At 38.0% G+C, this 19107-nt stretch overlaps 1 protein-coding gene across 1 annotated transcript; it reads right to left on the bottom strand.

The window, feature by feature from the left end:
* Positions 1–5888: 5888 nt before the first annotated feature.
* On the bottom strand, positions 5889–6914 carry LOC103006372 (olfactory receptor 5B12-like). Its single transcript, XM_028162416.2, is given in 3 exon segments — positions 5889–6688; positions 6691–6841; positions 6843–6914. Coding segments are annotated over 3 exon segments (1020 nt in total). The 5' UTR covers positions 6912–6914.
* Between the last annotated feature and the right edge of the window lie 12193 nt (positions 6915–19107).

Here is a 19107-nt window from a genome sequence, read left to right as displayed (position 1 = left end):
CTATACATACACATATATACCCATATCTCCTCTCTCTTGTGTCTCCCTCCCTCCCACCCTCCCTATCCCATCCCTCTAGGTGGTCACAAAGCACTGAGCTGATCTCCCTGTGCCATGTGGCTGCTTCCCACCAGCTATCTGTTTTACATTTGGTAGTGTATATATGTCCATGCCACTCTCTCACTTCACCCCAGCTTACCCTTCCCCCTCCCCGTGTCCTCTAGTCCATTCTCTACATCTGCATCTTTATTCCTGTCCTGTCCCTAGGTTCTTCAGAACCTTTTTTTTTTTTTTAGATTCCATATGTATGTGTTAGCATACGGTATTTATTTTTCTCTTTCTGACTTACTTCACTCTGTATGAAAGACTCTAGGTCCATCCACCTCACTACAAATAACTCAGTTTCATTTCTTTCTATGGCTGAGTAATATTCCATTGTATACATGCACCACATCTTCTTTATCCATTCATCTGTCAACGGACACTTAGTTTGCTTCCATGTCCTGGTTATTGTAAATAGAGCTGCAATGAACATTGTGGTACATGACTCTTTTTGAATTATGTTTTTCTCAGGGTATATGCCCAGTAGTGGGATTGCTGGGTCGTGTGGTAGTTCTATTTTTAGCTTTTTAAGGAACCTCCATACTGTTCTCCATAGTGGCTGTATCAGTTTACATTCCCACCAACAGTGCAAGAGGGTTCCCTTTTCTCTACACCCTCTCCAGCATTTATTGTTTGTAAATTTTTGATGATGACCATTCTGACTGGTGTGAGATGATATCTCATTGTAGTTTTGATTTGCATTTCTCTAATGATTAGTGATGTTGAGCATCTTTTCATGTGTTTGTTGACTATCTGTATATCTTCTTTAGAGAAATGTCTATTTAGGTCTTCTGCCATTTTCAACCAATGTGTTTTTCTTTCTTTTTCTTGCCTTACTGTATTGATGCCTATCATGATGGATTGAAGTGATAAGAGGAGACATCCTTGCCTATTTCTAATCTTTGGAAAAAAGCATTCAATCTTTCATCATAAATAAAGTATGAAGCTGGCTATAAGTGTTTCATAGATGTTTTTTATCATGTTTAAGAAGTTTCCCACTACTAATACCTTGCTGAGAGTTTTTATTGTGAATAAATGATGAATTTTGTCTGAGTCTTTTTCTGCATCTATTGAGATGATTATATTGTTTTAGTGTAGTACTACCAAATGATTTCATTCATGTGGAATATAAAACAAACAAACAAGCAACATGGATGGACATAGAGACTGTCATACTAAGTGAAGTGAGTCAGAGAAAGACAAATATCATATGATATCGCTTATATGTGGAATCTACAAAAAAGGGTACAAATGAACTTATCTACAAAATGGAAATAGAGTTACAAATGTAGAAAATAAACTTATGGTTACTGGGGGTAACGGGGCGGGGGATAAATTGGAAGATTGGGATTGACATATACACGCTACTATATATAAAATAGATAACTAATAAGGACCTACTGTATAGCACAGGGAACTCTACTCAATACTCTGTAATGGCCTATATGGGAAAAGAATCTAAAAAAGAGTGGATACATGTAAATATATAACTGAATCACTTTGCTGTACACCTGAAACTAACACAACATTGTAAATCAACTATACTCCAATAAAAATTTAAAGACAAACAAACATACAGACAAACAAAATAAATGAACAAACCAAACCAAACAAAAACAAACACATGGATACAGGGAACAGAGTAGTGGTTACCAGAGGAGAAGGGGCAGTGAGGAGGGCAAAATTGGTAACGGGTATCAATATAGTGAATGAATGTAAACTAAATTTTTGTTGGTGAGGCTGCCGTAGTGTATACAGAATTAGAAATACGTGCAGTATACATGAAACTTACATAATGTTATAAACCAACGTTACCTCAATAAAAAATAAATTTTAAAAAACCAAAAATATACAAACAAAAAACCCCACAGCATCTTAATACAGTACATTGTTTTGAAATCCCACTTGCAATTAATTTGGGATCCCACTTGGTCATGACTTATTAAGAATTTTACATATTGTTGGATTTGATCATACACAATGATGAAAGAATAGTTCTACATATGCAAATAAATCAATGTAATATATCACATTACAGAATGAAGGATAAAAATCATATGATCATCTCAATAGATGTAGAAAAAGCATTTGACAAAATTCAAAATCTTTTCATGATAAAAACTCTCAACAAATTAGGTATGAAAGGAATGTACTTCAACATAATAAAGACTATACATGACAAACCCACAGCTATGTCATACTCAGCAGTGAAAAATTGAAAGCTTTTTCTCTAAGATCAGGATCAAGACAAGGGTGCCCACTCTAACCACCTCAGTATAGTAATAGAAGTCCTAGCCAGACTTTTTCCATGGACCATACAGTTGTGGATATTGTGGACTCTAGCATTTCCATTTGTTGTTTCTTTTAAGTCTTCATTCCTTTGTTAAAATCACCAGTCTGACTATTATGTTTTCCAACTTTTCCACTAGAATCTTTAACATATTAATCGTATATTTATTTTGTATTCCTTCTCTGATAGTTTCAATATCTCTGTCATATAAGCATCTGATTCTGCTGATTGCTTTGTCTTTCAGCAAAGTATTGCCTCTTTGTATTCCTTGTGATTTTTCTGAAAGCTAAACATCGTGTATAAAGCAATAAATCTTGTGGTAAATACATTTTATGCCCGAAGATAGTCTTACATTTTGTTGTTGTTTTGTTTGGCTAGAACATTAGTGTGGACAGCTGAGTCAATCTAGTTACATACAAATCAAACTGGATTTGGATCTTGTTTCTATAGTTACCATCAGTGAACCACATATGAAGAGGCTTCAGATGGCATGACCATGTTTTAGGATGGGAGCTGGTTTACAAGATATTTCTCAATATCTGTGACCTTCTCAATTTTATTTTATTTTTTATTTTTTAATTTTTTTCTAACATCTTTATTGGAGTATAATTGCTTTACAATGGTGTGTTAGTTTCTGCTTTATAACAAAGTGAATCAGCTATACATATACATATATCCCCATATCTCCTCCCTCTTGAGTCTCCCTCCCACCCTCCCTATCCCACCCCTCTAGGTAGTCACAAAGCAAAGAGCTGATCTCCCTGTGCTATGCTGCTGCTTCCCACTAGCTATCTATTTTGCATTTGGTAGTATTTATAAGTCCATGCCACTCTCTCACTTCATCCCAGCTTACCCTTCCCCCTCCCCATGTCCCAAGTCCATTCTCTACATCTGCGTCTTTATTCCTGTCCTGCCCCTAGGTTCTTCAGAACCCTTTTTTTTTTTTTTTAGATTCCTTATATATGTGTTAGCATATGGTATTTGTTTTTCTCTCTCTGACTTACTTCACTCTGTATGACAGACTCTAGGTCCATCCACCTCACTACAAATAACTCAGTTTCATTTCTTTTTATGGCTAATATTCCATTGTATATATGTGCCACATCTTCTTTATCTGTTCGTCTGTCAATGGACACTTAGGTTGCTTCCATGCCCTGGCTATTGTAAATAGAGCTGCAGTGAATATTGACCTTTGCAATTTTAAATATTTCCTTTGCATTTGAACCTTAGAAAGGCTCTCCATGTGTCTTGGCTCTCTCCTAGCAGTAGACTGTGTTTACTTATTACTCAGTGTTTGTTAGCATGGTTGTGAATAGCAGAGTCCTTTCTCTACTCTTCTGATACAGCTTTCATCTTACACAGAAACTTTGTCCCTCGTGTCAGAGACGGGGCCCTTCTCAGTGATCCTGACTTACTCTGGGTATAGTAGACCTCTAGTGGTCTTATCCCAGGACATAAATAAATAAAATAAATAAAGTATAAAATTCACTAAAGTGTATCAGTAGCAGATATAAGCTGGCAGAAGAAAAAAATCAGTCAACATAAAGATTGGTCAGTTGAGAATATACAGCCTGAGGAACAGAAATAAAAAAGAATAAAGAAAAATAAATGGTCTCAGAAAACAGTGGGATACTGCAAAAGTACCAACATATGCATAATGGGATTCCCAAAAGGAGAGAGAGAAAGGGACAGAAAATATTTACAGAAATAATGGCAAAAAACTTCCCAAATCTGAAGAAAAGAATGGACATATATATAGATTCAAAATTTTTAACATTGTGAGACTCAAAATTTTAGTGCATTCGGACATTAACAAATTCATAACATTTATATGCAAAGAAGTTATTAATACTATTATAATTCTTGGTACTTAAAATTTTTAAATTAAATGTTATACTTTTATTTAAGTGAATTAAAACATGCCTTTATGATCCTTTTCTTTTTCCCATATTACTGTATATTTTCTCTATTTAAAATGACATATATAAACATATTATTTTTAGATATGACTTATATGAAAATTTGTCTAGGAAAATAAATGCCTGTGTAAAGGCATGCATTTTTATTAAAAATAAGAACAAAGAATCAATAATAAATCTACACTCAAAAAACTTTGGAAGTATTTTCATAAAAGTTAATTTTTTAAATACAAAACCTATTGCTTTTTCATATGTAAAAAGATCAATTGAACAATAATTTTTAAAAACCAAACATATATATCTTATTTACATTAAGTCAAATATTTATATTAAGAATGTGTTCCCAGACACCAAAATAATTGTTTTAAATTCTACTATAATAATAGACTTATCTCATGTATGTCTTAATTAATTTCTCCTTCTGTAGGTGTGTGAGTTTCATGAGTTTCTCATGAATGATGTATGTGTGTGTGCATATGCTAAAACATGCATGTAAATGTACATGTTCGTGTGGGAGTGTAGGTGAACATACTTATTAAGAAGAATTTTTAAAATCAAAATCCCATGTTCAAAAGTATGTGGGAGAAAGCAAGACAGCAGATCTCATATGAGAAAATAAACTCTTATGCTGAAAATTTTTCTGCTAGCAACCTTAGGACAATATAATAAGGCTTGAGCCCCACAGAGGGACACTGCTTAGGTATTAAGCTAACAAGAGACTTGGAAGACAGGTATACTAGCTATTAAAAGGTTTTTCATAGGTGAGTACAATTGTTTTCACATGTTTGAAGTCTACCCTGTTTCAATCCCACCAGGCATTCCTGATGAATACTGCATTTTCCAAGGAAGCAACAATTTATAATTTCCTCTTATTCTTGTTTGTTACTAGAAAAGACTCGGTCTCAGGGGGCTTTGATTAAGATGATAAGACAAAGAATGAAACAAATACGAGTCTGTTAAATGTCTGCCTGAAACCAGAGCTGCACCACTTAATATGAAAGACTCTTCAAAACCAATAATGAAATAATCACCCTTTTTGCAAGACTGATAAGAAAATGAAGGTGAGATGTACATTTGGGGAAACTAATTTACACTGTAGGAGGAAAGAGGAGGAAGAAGAGCAATGACAGAAAATCAACTGTTAATAAATATCAGAGACTGCCGAGAAATCACAAGATAAGCTGTAGCATATGCTCCTCCAGCTAGAATATGGCAATCATTTCTCTGAGAAGAGAAGCTCATAGGCTTCCCCACCCCCTCCAACAGGCAATCATTTTGCATTTTACATTATTTGAAAAGAGCTTATTTTCCTTTGAAAGAAACCGGATTGATTCACATTTACCTGTCAACAGAATGTTCTATTCCTCTGTTTTGCCTGTCTATTTAAAGGCATATGACCTGACTATGAAATTCCATAGACAAATAGTTCGTCAGATGTAAATAAATGATAGTGAGTGACCAGCAAAAAAAAAAAAAAAAAAAAATCCCATGTTCATGGGTGATTCTTCTTAACCTATTATTCCTAGTTATATTTTTTGAGACTTTTGCTTTGTAGACTTAATCAATAGCTGGAGAAATTACCATAAGAATTTAGAAATGTGTGGGTTAGACAGGTTAAGTATTTTCACCAGAGAGATCTGAGGTGGGTAAAACCGCCTTATTGTAGATACAAATTCTCTAGAAGACTTTGTCTTCCCCACAGCCTTTTTAAAGACACTCTTGACCCCTTTGTTCCTCAAGCTGTAGATCAATGGATTCAGCATGGGGATGATCATGGTGTACAACACAGAGGCCATTTGGTCTGTGCCCATGGAATAGCTGGAGCTGGGCTGTAAGTACATGAAGGCACCTGTCCCACAGAAGATGGACACGGCAGTGAGGTGGGAAGCACAGGTGGAAAAGGCCTTTTGGCATCCTTCAGATGAGCGCATCCTCAGAATGGTGATAAATATAAACAGGTAGGAGATCAAGATTACCAGGATAGAAAAGAGGGCATTGAAACCCACCACAAAGAAAATAACCATGTCACTGATGTAGTTGTCTGAGCATGAGAGAGCCAGGAGAGGAGGAACGTCACAAAAGAAGCAATCGACCACATTGGACCTACAGAAGGAGAGCCTGACAATGTTCCCAGTGCGGATGGAGGCATTCAGGAAACCACAGAAGTAGCAGCCTACGCCCAGACGTGCACACACATTAGTCGTCATGGTGGTGGTGTAATGCAGGGGTGTGCACACTACTGCATAGCCGTCATAGGCCACTGCGGCCAAGAGGTAACTTTCTGCAACGATAAAGACTGCAAAGAAGAACTGGGTGACACAAGCATTGTAGGAGATGATTTTGTCTTCTGGGAGGAATCCTGTTATCACCTTGGGACAGCTGAGGAGTAACCAAAGTCCATCAGAGAGAGGTGACTGAGGAAAAAGTACATGGGAGTGTGGAGAAGAGAGTCCAACAGAATCAACTCAATCATCCCCAGGTTCCCAAATACAGTGATGAGGTAGATGAGAGAGAAGATGATAAAGAGTGGGAATCTGCACTTCTGGGTCATCAGCCAACCCCACAAGAATGAACTCAGTCACTTCTGCAGTGTTTTCCATGGAGATTAATTGGGAATTGTGTGGCTGCCCTATAGCAATTAAAAAAAAAAAAAGAGGGCTTCCCTGGTGGCGCAGTGGTTGAGAGTCTGCCTGCCAATGCAGGGGACACGGGTTCGAGCCCTGGTCTGGGAAGATCCCACATGCTGCGGAGCAGCTGGGCCCGTGAGCCACAATTACTGAGCCTGCGCGTCTGGAGCCTGTGCTCCGCAACAAGAGAGGCCGCGATAGTGAGAGGCCCGCGCATCGCGATGAAGAGTGGCCCCCGCTTGCCACGACTAGAGAAAGCCCTCGCACAGAAATGAAGACCCAACACAGTCAAAAACAAAAATAAATAAATAAATTTAAAAAAAAAGACATTTAAAAAAAAAAAAAGAAAGAAAAAAAAAAAGCAGAATCAGAATACTAAATGAAAGGAAGATTCCACCGAAATCAATCAGCATGTTTACTCTGTGCCTTATTTCAGTATTGCAATAACCAGTTTCCAGGAGTTTTTAGGTCTAAAGCATGGCCATGACGGTAAAATGCAATTTTGAATTATTGATAAATCATAGAATAATCCAGGCAAAAGGATATGGAGATAATGCATCCAATCTCCTAACTTCATAGAAAACTGAATTAAGATAAAAAGAAAGAATTTAAGCAATATCATCAGATTAGTTGCTAACCAGAGCAGCTCAGACAGCCAAGTCAAAGTTTACAAAATAGTCACAAATTATTCTTTGTATTAAGCTAGAATAGCTTAACAAAATTAATGTGAAATTGAATTAATTTTACTGCAACTGACAATTTTTTGTCTTTTTCGTTGTGTCAGAACAGTTGTATATGGTAGTGAAAGGAAGTTAAATAAAACATGTCCTAAAACCACAATGAGATATCACCTCACACCTGTCAAAATGGCTATCATCAAAAAGTCTACAAGTAACAAATGTTGGTGAGGATGTGGGTAAAAGAGAACCCTTGTACACTGTTGCTGGGAATGTAAGTTGGTGCAGCCACTATGGAGGACAGTATGGAGGTTCCTCAAAAAACTAAAAATAGAGTTAACATAGGATCCAGGACCCCACTCCTGGGCATATATCTGAAAAAAAAAAAACACTGCTTAGAAAAGATATATGCACCCCAATGTTCAGCAGCACTATTTACAATATCCAAGACATGGAGGCAATCCAATTGCCCATCAACAGACGAATGGATAAAGAAGTTATGGTACATATATACAATGGAATATTACTCAGCCATAAAGAAGAATGAAATTCTGCCATTTGGAGCAACATAGATGGACCTTAATAATATTATGCTTAGTGAAATAATACAGAGAAAGACAAACACTTTATGACATCACTTACATGTGGACTCTAAAAAAATAATACAAATGAATGTATAAAGCAAAACAGAAACAGACTCACAGACAGAGAAAACAAGCTAGTGTTTACCAAAGGGGAGAGCAAAGGAGAGAGGGGAAAATTAGGGGTATGGGATTAAGAGATATAAACTACTATGTATAAAATAGATAAGCAATAAGGACATATTTATAGCATAGTGAATTATAGCCATTATCTTGTAATAACTTTTAATGGACTATAATCTGTAAAAATACTGAATCACTATGGTACACACCTGAAACTAATATAATATTAGAATATTGTAAATCAACTATACTTCAATTAAATGGGAAACAAATTAATGTACAAGGACTAAAACATCTATAAAATAACAGTTTTTGACTTTTATTACATTAATACAGTTTTTAACTTTTGCATTCAGATGTCCCTGATCTGGAGCTATGTTAAAGCCATGTCAAAAGATGCAAATCTCACCTCTACCGTGTATGGAATCAATGAACATTGGTAGAGTGCAACATTACTCAGCCATCATCTTTCCCATCATACTGGGTTGATGATGCAACCTGGAACTACGTAAGTGGTTGATATTATGATTTGGACAGAGAGCTTGTCCTACCTTATATTAGAGAGGTGGATGATATAAGATGGAACATCCAGATTAAGGATGAAATCAAAGGTTTGATAATATCACTCATGACATTTGCTTTCCTCTCAAACTCCTACTCTCCTATCTTTCATATCCCTTCCTTCAGTTTTTTACACATTTCTCTCTCTATGTATATAACGGCCATTCCAGTTTTCTTAAATTCTGGGGAAAAAATGTTCTTGGAATTATTTCAAACTTTTTACTAACTTTCTTCTCCACACTTGAAAAACTTAGGTTTTAATTCAACACCTTCCTGGAGGGAAAAGACAGTTAAAACTTGTTTTAGTTGAAAAGAAATTAAGAACCTACAATGGTTCTTTGAGGCATTTATTGATCTCTTATCATTCTTTGCTCCATAGATGGAAACTTCTTATAGAATGGCCTACCATAGAGCTGGTGCTCAGCACAAACTAAAAAATTCAGTTGTCTTGACAAAATGCTCTCTCCTCTCATGTATTCTTCATAAAATAACACAACTTCCAAAGATTCTCTGAAGTCTTCCCCAGCTTCTTACTCTTCAGATATGATTATGTCATTATGATGAGTAAAATTTATCACTTTGTTACTCAAAACATTTTTAAATTTTTATATAATTTATTATTTTGTATAGTAGAAGTCATGATTGATAATGATGTAGGCTGTAATAGATATGATTTATTGAGCATTTGCTATGCTCCCATCACCAAGCTAGAAACTGTGCTACTTTACCTCAGTTAATCCTTACACCTCCTGTGAGATATTATCCCCAATTCACAGGTATGAAAAACAAAGATTACTGGCATTTAGTTACTTGCTTAAGTCTGAGGAAAGTAGCAAAGCTGGGATTTAAAGCCAAATTATTTTGAACCTAAGCCTTACCTCTTTATCATGAAAAAAATGCTCTTTTAAACTTTTTACATTTAACCTAAGCTAGGCACAACAAAGTAACTCATTTAGTTGATTGGTTGATTGATTGAGTGACTGATTAAATCTGTCACTGGGAGTCAATGTGGATCATTAAAAACAATAAACTTGGGAATCAAATATACTTACCTGTTTGTGTGACTTAGTGCAAATAACTTACTTTTCTGGATCTCAGTTAATACCAACAACTGGAACCACAAATGTTTACAACCCACCTCAACCTCTCAAAAAATCCTCAAAGAGCTAAAAAATGTCATGAGTCTTTAGTAACACCAACCAATAAGCCACATAAAGTGCTTAATACTGTCCATTTCTCCATTCTCTCTATAAGCACTAAGTCCTTGTGGTGCACCAATCAGTGTGCTGGTTTCCAGGTCTACAGTGATGAACAAGGCACATTTCCTGACCTCAGGGTATTGAGCGCACTAGGACAGATATGTAAACTGATGAATATTATGTACTATTCTTATTCTCTATTCCCAAGAGAGAGGATTATTTTCTCAGAACTGTGTGATGGGAGTGATTCTATTTACACTTTAGTCTATCTATCAGTCCATGTAATAGTTAATAAATTAGGTGTCCAACACCAGATAAGTCTTTAGTGGCAGGATTAGACATTGAGATTAGTTCTATTTGTGTACATAATTATGTCGTGTAATTTTACACATCTCCTTTTTAGTGCATTTTATAACTTATTTCTAAGCCTGATTTTTCCCACATTATTATTTTCCATTCCTCCTCTCCCTCTTTTTAAATATTCTATTAGCTCCTAGATTATAATCAGATTTTATATTGATACTCAATTCGGTCTTCTCAACAACTCTGGGATTAGTCAAAACAACTAATATTATCACATTCCCTGAAAGAGAAAACAGGTTGAAATAGTTTAAATAATTTGTTCAAAGTTGAACTAGTTTATACTTAGCAGACACTCAAGATCTTTTTGTGCTTTTCCTCTATGTCACATAATAAATATACATGTTCTAATAGGATCTCTACATTGTTTAGACATACAATTCCCAGTTACATGAAACAGACAGAAGAAATCTTCAAAACATTCAAGCCCAAACTCTGAATAAATAAAAGGAGAAACCCATTCCTTGACGCATCTTTCTGATTACCTCTACCCATGAAAATTTATGCAGACAGTAGATCTCATCTAGTAGATTTCATCTAGTAAATGTATAGGTTTACTTATTCCCTGAACAATTCAACATGCAAGTCCAGCACCTTCATATATGAGTGAATCTTAAATCAGAAATTCAATCTGCGGGCTTCCCTGGTGGCACAGTGGTTGAGAATCTGCCTGCCAATGCAGGGGACACGGGTTCGAGCCCTGGTCTGGGAAGATCCCACAAGCCGCGGAGCAACTAGGCCCGTGAGCCACAATTACTGAGCCTGTGCGTCTGGAGCCTGTGCTCCGCAACAAGAGAGGCCACGATAGTGAGAGGCCCGCGCACCGCGATGAAGAGTGGCCCCCACTCGCCGCAACTGGAGAAAGCTCTCGCACAGAAACGAAGACCCAACACAGCCAAAAATAAATAAATAAAATAAATAAATTTATAAAAAAAAAGAAGAAGAAATTCAATCTGTGAAAAAAAGTAAACACCCTGTTGTGATGTTGTTCTTTAGTGTGGCCAAAGTGCTTAAAGTTCTCTAGAGACAGGAAGAAACTGAAGGAAAAAATGTTATTGGTCTTGGAAACAGCAACTAAAATTCTACTCCTGGATCTTCTGCTCACTCTTCTTAGATAAATCTGTTAACCTCTTTGAGCCTTGATATCTTCATCTGTAAAATGGAAATAAGAGAAAGGCAGGCCCAACACATCCTCCCTGAAGACTGCTGCTATGATAAGAAAATAAGAAAACCCTAAAATACCGCATACTTGGTAAGGGGTGATCATCACAATCACAACCATCATCACTATTATTTGGGGTTTTTTTCCCCTGGACATTGTTGCTGCTCTTAACAACAGTTTGGGGGAAGATCATTGTTGCTGCTAGACAACAATTAACAAATCAAAAGAAAAATAAATGGCCAAAGTAACTCTGATTCTTGGGCTGCACTCTCTAATATGAGGCCAACTGGAGTCACGTGGAGACCAGAAAGATTCAAACATGGGAACCAGGAGAGAGTTATGTAGTCATGGAACTCTCAGGGAACAAATATCCTATGAGGGCTACAAAACTCTTTATCTTACCTAACTAGGGAACAAGTGATTAAAGTGTCTGTGGGGATCCAGCTCTGCTTGATGAGGGAGACCATGGGTGTATTTATTTACACTATTTGCAGTAATTCTCTTTGATGATGCACAAATCCATCCACAGCATGACCTCCAGTGCTACAATTTGACATAAATATTGGGGGATAGAGGCAAGGACTCTGTCATTAAACAAGATAAGTGGACCCCAGGAATTAGTTCTTCATTTAATTCACCTTAAATGTTTGTACCAGTGAGAAGAAATATCAATTCTTTTTTAAAATTTCTATTGGAGTATAGTTGATTTACAATGTTGTGTTAGTTTCAGGTGCACAGCAAAGTGAATCAACTCTACGTATACAGTCTCTTTTACGATTCTTTTCCTATAGGCCATTACAAAGTATTGAGTAGAGTTCCCTGTGCTATACATAGTAGGTTATTTAATTCATTTAACTGTTTATTGATCCCAAATATATTTCAGCCATAATGATGAACACTGAAAATGCAGACTCATGTAAAATAAACTTCATTCTTGCATTCATGGTGCTTAAGTTTAAGGGAGAAAAAGTACATTAAACAAGTAAACACTCTAAGAAACATATAATTACATGTAGAACAAAATGCTGTGTGTGCTTCTGTGTAGAATAAGCATGTACTTATACATAGAAAATGAGAGAGAAAAGAAGAAATCTACTTTACATTGGCTGATCAGAATGTTTTCTCAAGAAAGTTAACACTTCAGCCAGACCTAAAATCGTAAAGAATCAGTGTTGGGGGAAGGTCATTCCAAGCAAAATTAAAAGTATGTAGTAAAGGTCCCATACTTCAAGGTAGTCAGCAAAATCTAAAAGAAGACAGTGTGGATGCAGCATGGGTAGCAAGACCTCTTCCTTGGCGGTTTCCATTGTAGCATCCTCCCAGAACAAAACCTGAATAAAACAGAGCAAAACAAAACAGAGACACTCATCCCTAATAACAAAACTATCATCAGGTCTGGATCACGAGACTAGAACAGGTAGGTTATAAGCATAGCTCAAATATTGTCCTGCCTGCCAGAAGCCATCACAATTAGCTTCAGAGTGGAAAAATTTTTCCTACTAATTTGAGAGAATAAATCAAGATGGCAGACTAAGACGGTGTGGAATTCACCTCCCCTCACAAACGCATCAAAAACACATCAACAATACATCTATAAATGGGAAGGAAATCCAAAAAGGAGGGGATATATGTATACGTACAGCTGATTCGTTTTGCTGTACAGCAGAAACTAACACAACATTGTAAAGCAACTATAGTCCAATAAAAAAAAAAAAATCTACATGTGGAGCAATTCTCACCGAAAACCAAGTGAAGACTGGCGGAAAGACTTTTGTGCAACCAAGGTTGTAAGAAAGGTCCACACGGAATCAGGCAGGAAGGGAAGAGAAATGATCAGGTTGGGACCTGTGCCCCTGGGAAGGGACATAGAAGGGGGGATTACAAGGGCAAAGATCCTCCCTGGGGAGTGAGTGGTTGGAGCCCCATATTAGGCACGCCAGCCTGGGGGCTCTACACGAGGAAGATGAGTCCCCTTAGCTGGTTAGAAAAACAGTGGACTAATAGGAGGCCTGTAAGACACCTAGACTCTGCTAGCGAAGAGTGTGCCCACACTTGCTTACTCCTGAAACAAGGTGCAAAAATCTTCTTAGGATTCTGGCTGTTTTCCCGTGACCACTTCAGTGCATGCCCTCCGCCTGACCCAAGCACCCACCATACCCCGCTTGCTTCACAATACAGCTCCACACTAATGAAGGGGCTACTGTGGGTGAGGGCACTGCTCAGTTGTGAGAGACTGTGCCAGCCTGGAACCAGAACAGCCGCTGAGCAGGGTGGGGGCAGCCATTCCTGGGGTTTATGGAGACAGAACATCAAAAGCAGTCCAGGACTCTGACGGTGGCCAGCACACCACAGCCTGTGCCCAGACCCATGCTGGGTGCCTGTATCTGCCCCACTTGCTCCAGCACTGCTCCCCTCTGGGAACAAGGGTGACTGTGCTGGCAGAGGTAGAACATCCACATAGAGGGAACAGCGCCAGAGGAGGCTGGACCCTCAGGGATTCTGCTCCAGCAACTTGGGACCTGACCCTGTTCCCAATAGGGCAAGGTTAACCCCTGAGCAGAGGAGAAGCTCCAGCTCACACCTCGTTCTGGCTCTAGCCCCTCCATCTCCAGCCCCTCCTCCTACCAAGAAGATAGCTGCCAGCACACACTGGGGAAGGACGTGACTCATGCCCACATCAGACCCAGCTCTTCCACCAAATCCAGTGAGCATGTGCAGGCTGTATAGGGACGCGCCCACACAAGGACATCCCTTCAAGACTGGAGTAGGTAACTTTCAATTAATTTCATAGAGACAGAGAAAGTTAAGCAAAATGAGAAGGCAGAGGAATTGGTTTCAATTGAAAGAACATAAGAGAACTGCAGAAAAAAACAACCAATGAAACAAATAATGTACCACATAAAGTGTTCAAAGCATTAGTAAAAAGAACACTAACTGAATTAAAGAATAGATGAGGGCTTCCCTGGTGGTGCAGTGGTTGAGAATCTGCCTGCCAATGCAGGGGACACGGGTTCGAGCTCTGGTCTGGGAAGATCCCGCATGCCGCGGAGCGACTAGGCCCGTGAGCCACAATTACTGAGCCTGCGCGTCTGGAGCCTGTGCTCCGCCGCAAGAGAGGCCTCAATAGTGAGAGGTGCACGCACTGCGATGAAGAGTGGCCCCCGCTTGCCACAACTAGAGAAAGCCCTCACACAGAAACTAAGACCCAACACAGCCACAAATAAGTAAATAAATAAATTAATTAATTAAAAAAAAAAAAAGAATAGATGAGCACAGTGAGAATTTTAACAAGGAAATAGAAAATATAAAAAAGAAAAAATCAGAACAGAAAAATACAACAACTGAACTGAGAAACACACTAGCAAAAATTAGCAGCAGACTAGGTAATACAGAAGTGATCTGGAAGATAGATTAATGGCTGTAATCCCTTATGCTGTACAATATATCCTTGGTGCTTATCTATTTTATACATAGTAGTTTGTACCTCTTAATCCCATATACCTAATTTACCCCTCTTCCCTTCCCTCTCCCTTTGGTAACCACTAGTTTGTTTTCTATATGTGTGAGTCTGTTTCTGCTTTGCATATATATTCATTTGCATTATTTTTTAGATTCCAAATGTAATATGATACAGTATTTGTCTTTCTCTGTCTATTATTTCACTAAGCTAAATATTCTCTAGGTCCATCCATGTTGATGCAAATGGCAGAATTTCATGCTTTTTTATGGATGAATAATATGTATGTATGTGTGTTTGTATATATATATATATATATAATCCACTACTTCTTCTTTATCCATTCCTCTCTTGATGGGCACTTGGGTTGCTTCCATGTCTTGCTTATTGTAAATAGTGCTGCTATGCATGTATCTTTTCAAATTATGTTTTAATTTTTTCCAGATACGTACCCAGAAGTGGACCTTCTGGATCATACAGTAGTTCTATTTTTAGTTTTTTAAGGATCCTCCATACTATTTTCCACAGTGATTGCACCAATTCACATTCATACAAGCATTCCCTTTTCTCCATATCCTCCCCAACATTTTTTGTGGACTTTTTATGATGGCCATTTTGGCTGGTGTGAGGTGACACCTCTTTGTAGTTTTGATTTGAATTTCTCTAATAATTAGTGATGTGGAGCATCTTTTCATGTACCTATTGGCCATCTGTATGCCCTCTTTGGAGAAATGTCTATTTAGGTTTTCTGCCCATTTTTTTTTTTTTTTTTAAATTTCTGCTTTACTTTTTTTAATTAATTAATTTATTTATTTATTTTTGGCTGTGCTGGGTCTTCGGTTCGTGCGAGGGCTTTCTCTAGTTGCGGCAAGTGGGGGCCACTCTTCATCGCGGTGCGGGGACCGCTCTTCATCGCGGTGCGCGGGCCTTTCACTATCGCGGCCCCTCCCGTTGCGGGGCACAGGCTCCAGACGCGCAGGCTCAGCAGCTGTGGCTCACGGGCCCAGCCGCTCCGTGGCATGTGGGATCTTCCCAGACCAGGGCTCGAACCCGTGTCTCCTGCATTAGCAGGCAGACTCTCAACCACTGCGCCACCAGGGAAGCCCCACTGCCCATTTTTTAAAAAAATTTTTTGGCTGCTTTGGGTCTTAGTTGTGGTGCACAAGTTCTTCATTGCAGTGCACAGGCTTCTCTCTAGTTGTGGCGTGTGGGTTTTCTCTCTAGTTGTGGCACGTGGGCTCCAGAATGCATGGGCTCTGTAGTTTGCGGCACTTGGGCTCTCTCATTGAGACGCATGAGCTCAGTAGTTGTAGCATGCAGGCTTACTTGCCCCTGCACTGGAAGGCAGATTCTTTACCACTGGACCACTAGGGAAGTCCCTTCTGCCCACTTTTTGATTGAGTTATTTGATTTTCTCTTTTATTGAGTTTTATGAGCTGTTTGTATATTTTGGAAAGGAATCCCTTGTTGGTCGCATTATTTGCAAAAATTTTCTCCTGGTCTGTAGGTTGTCTTTTCATTGTAAAAAGTTTTAAATTTAATTAGGTCCCATTTCTTTATTTTTGTTTTTATTTCTTTTCCCTTAGGAGACTGATTCAAGAAAATATTGCTACAATTTATGTTAAAGACTGTTCCACCTATGTTCTCTTCTAGAAATTTTATGGTTTCAGGTCTTACATTTAGGTTTTTAATTCATTTTGAGTTTATTTTTGTATATGGTATGAGGGAGTGTTCTAATCTCATTGTTTTACATGTGCTGTCCAGTTTTTCCAGAACCACTTGCTGAAGATACTGTTCTTTCTCCATTGTATATTCTTACCTACTTTGTCATCAATTAATTGAACATAAGTAGGTGGGTTTATCATGTTAGATATGTTCCCTTTTTACCCACTTTGATGAGATTGTTTTATCATGAATGGACAATCAGTTTTGTCAAATGCTTTTTTTGCATCTGTTGAGATTATCATGTGATTTTTATCTTTCCTTTTGTTAATGTGGTGTATCACATTGATTGATTTCTGTATGGTGAACTATCCATGTGACCATGGAATAAATCTAACTTGATCATGGTGTTAAATTTTAGATTGCTCTAAAAGATATCTTTATATTTGTTATCATAACGCTGAATGATTCATAGTGTTCTAACATCCCCAAATTTAAAACTAGGCTAAGTTATTCTTAGAGGTTGGCAAGGACCAATCAGGTCAACCTCTAATTTGAGCTTAAATGCCAATCTATAAATTGGTGGCCTGACTGCATACATGAAGGAAGGAGCATAAAACGTGTCCTTGGCTGAGTACCTGAAGACAAAGAGTCAAACCATACTTTAAAATTAAATGTTATTTTTATTTCCGTGAATTAAAATATGCCTTTATTATTATTTCTCTTGTCATACGCTGGTCTGTTTTTTTCTAATTAAAATTATCATGTGAAGATGTAACTTCTGTATGTAAGAAGTTATCATCTTTATCAACTTCTGGATAATAAGTTGATAAAGATGAAAACTGAACTAATTAAAGATGACCATATAATGATGTTTATTGTCATTGAAATGGAACAAAAACAACACATTAAGTAATAAACCTATAACCAGGATATTTGGCACCAAGTTTATATTTAAGAATGTATTACCAGGGGAGGAACTTCAAGATGGAAGAGGAGTAAGATGTGGAGATCACCTTCCTCCCTACATATACATCAAAAATACATCAACATGTGGACCAACTCGTACAGAACACCTACTAAATGCTGGCAGAAGACCTCAGACTTCCCAAAAGGCAAGAAAATCCCTGGCCGTGAGGCTGACAGGGTCTTGGTGCTCAGGCTGGGTGTCAGGCCTGAGGCTTGGACGTGGAAGAGCCGAGTTCAGGATATTAGACTACCAGAGACCTCCTGGCCCCATGTAATATCAATAAGTGAGAGGTCTCCCAGAGATCTCCATCTCAGTGCTAAGACCCAGCACCACTCAACAACCAGCAAACTCCAGTGCTGGACAGCCCATGCCAAACAACTAGCAAGACAGGAACACAACCCCACGCATTAGCAGAGAGGCTACCTAAAATCATAATAAGTTCACAGACACCTCAAAACACACCACCGGATGCAGTCCTGCCCACCAGAAAGACAAGATCCAGCCTCATTCACCAGAACACAGGCATGAGTCCCCTCCACCAGGAAGCCCACACAACCCACTGAACCAACCTTACCCACTGGGGGCAGACACCAAAAACAACAGGAATTACGAACCAGCAGCACACAAAAAGGAGACCCCAAACACAGTAAGTTAAGCAAAATGAGAGACAGAGAAATACATAGAAGATGAAGGAGCAAAGTAAAAAACCACCAGAACAAACAAATGAAGAGGAAATAGGCAGTCTACCTGAAAAAGAATTCAGAGTAATGATAGTAAAGGTGATCCAAAATCTTGGAAATAGGATGCAGAAAATACAAGAAACATTTAACAAGGACCGAGAAGAACTAAAGAGCAAACAAACAGTGATGAACAACACAATAAATGAAATTAAAAATTCTCTAGAAAGAATCAATAGCAGAATAACTGAGGCAGAAGAATGGATGAGTGACCTGGAAGATAAAATAGTGGAAATAACTACCGCAGAGCAGAATGAAGAAAAAAGAATGAAAAGAATTGAGGACAGTCTCAGAGACCTCTGGGACAATATTAAATACACCAACATTCGAATTATAGGGGTCCCAGAAGAAGAAAAGAAAAAGAAAGGGGCTGAGAAAATATTTGAAGAGATTATAGTTGAAAACTTCCCTAATATGGGAAAGGAAATAGTCAGTCAAGTTCAGGAAGCACAGAGAGTCTCATACAGGATAAATCCAAGAAGAAACATACCAAGACACATATTAATCAAACTATCAAAAGTTAAATACAAAGAAAAAAAATTAAAAGCAGCAAGGGAAAAGCAACAAATAACATACAAGGGAATCCTCATAAGGTTAACAGCTGATTTTTCAGCAGAAATTCTGAAAGCCAGAAGGGAGTGGCAGGACATATTGAAAGTGATGAAAGGGAAAAACCTACA

This window comes from Balaenoptera acutorostrata, chromosome 9, assembly GCF_949987535.1.
Source record: "Balaenoptera acutorostrata chromosome 9, mBalAcu1.1, whole genome shotgun sequence".
NCBI classification, from domain to species: Eukaryota; Metazoa; Chordata; class Mammalia; order Artiodactyla; family Balaenopteridae; genus Balaenoptera; species Balaenoptera acutorostrata.
This window is presented reverse-complemented; position numbering and strand designations above follow the sequence as displayed.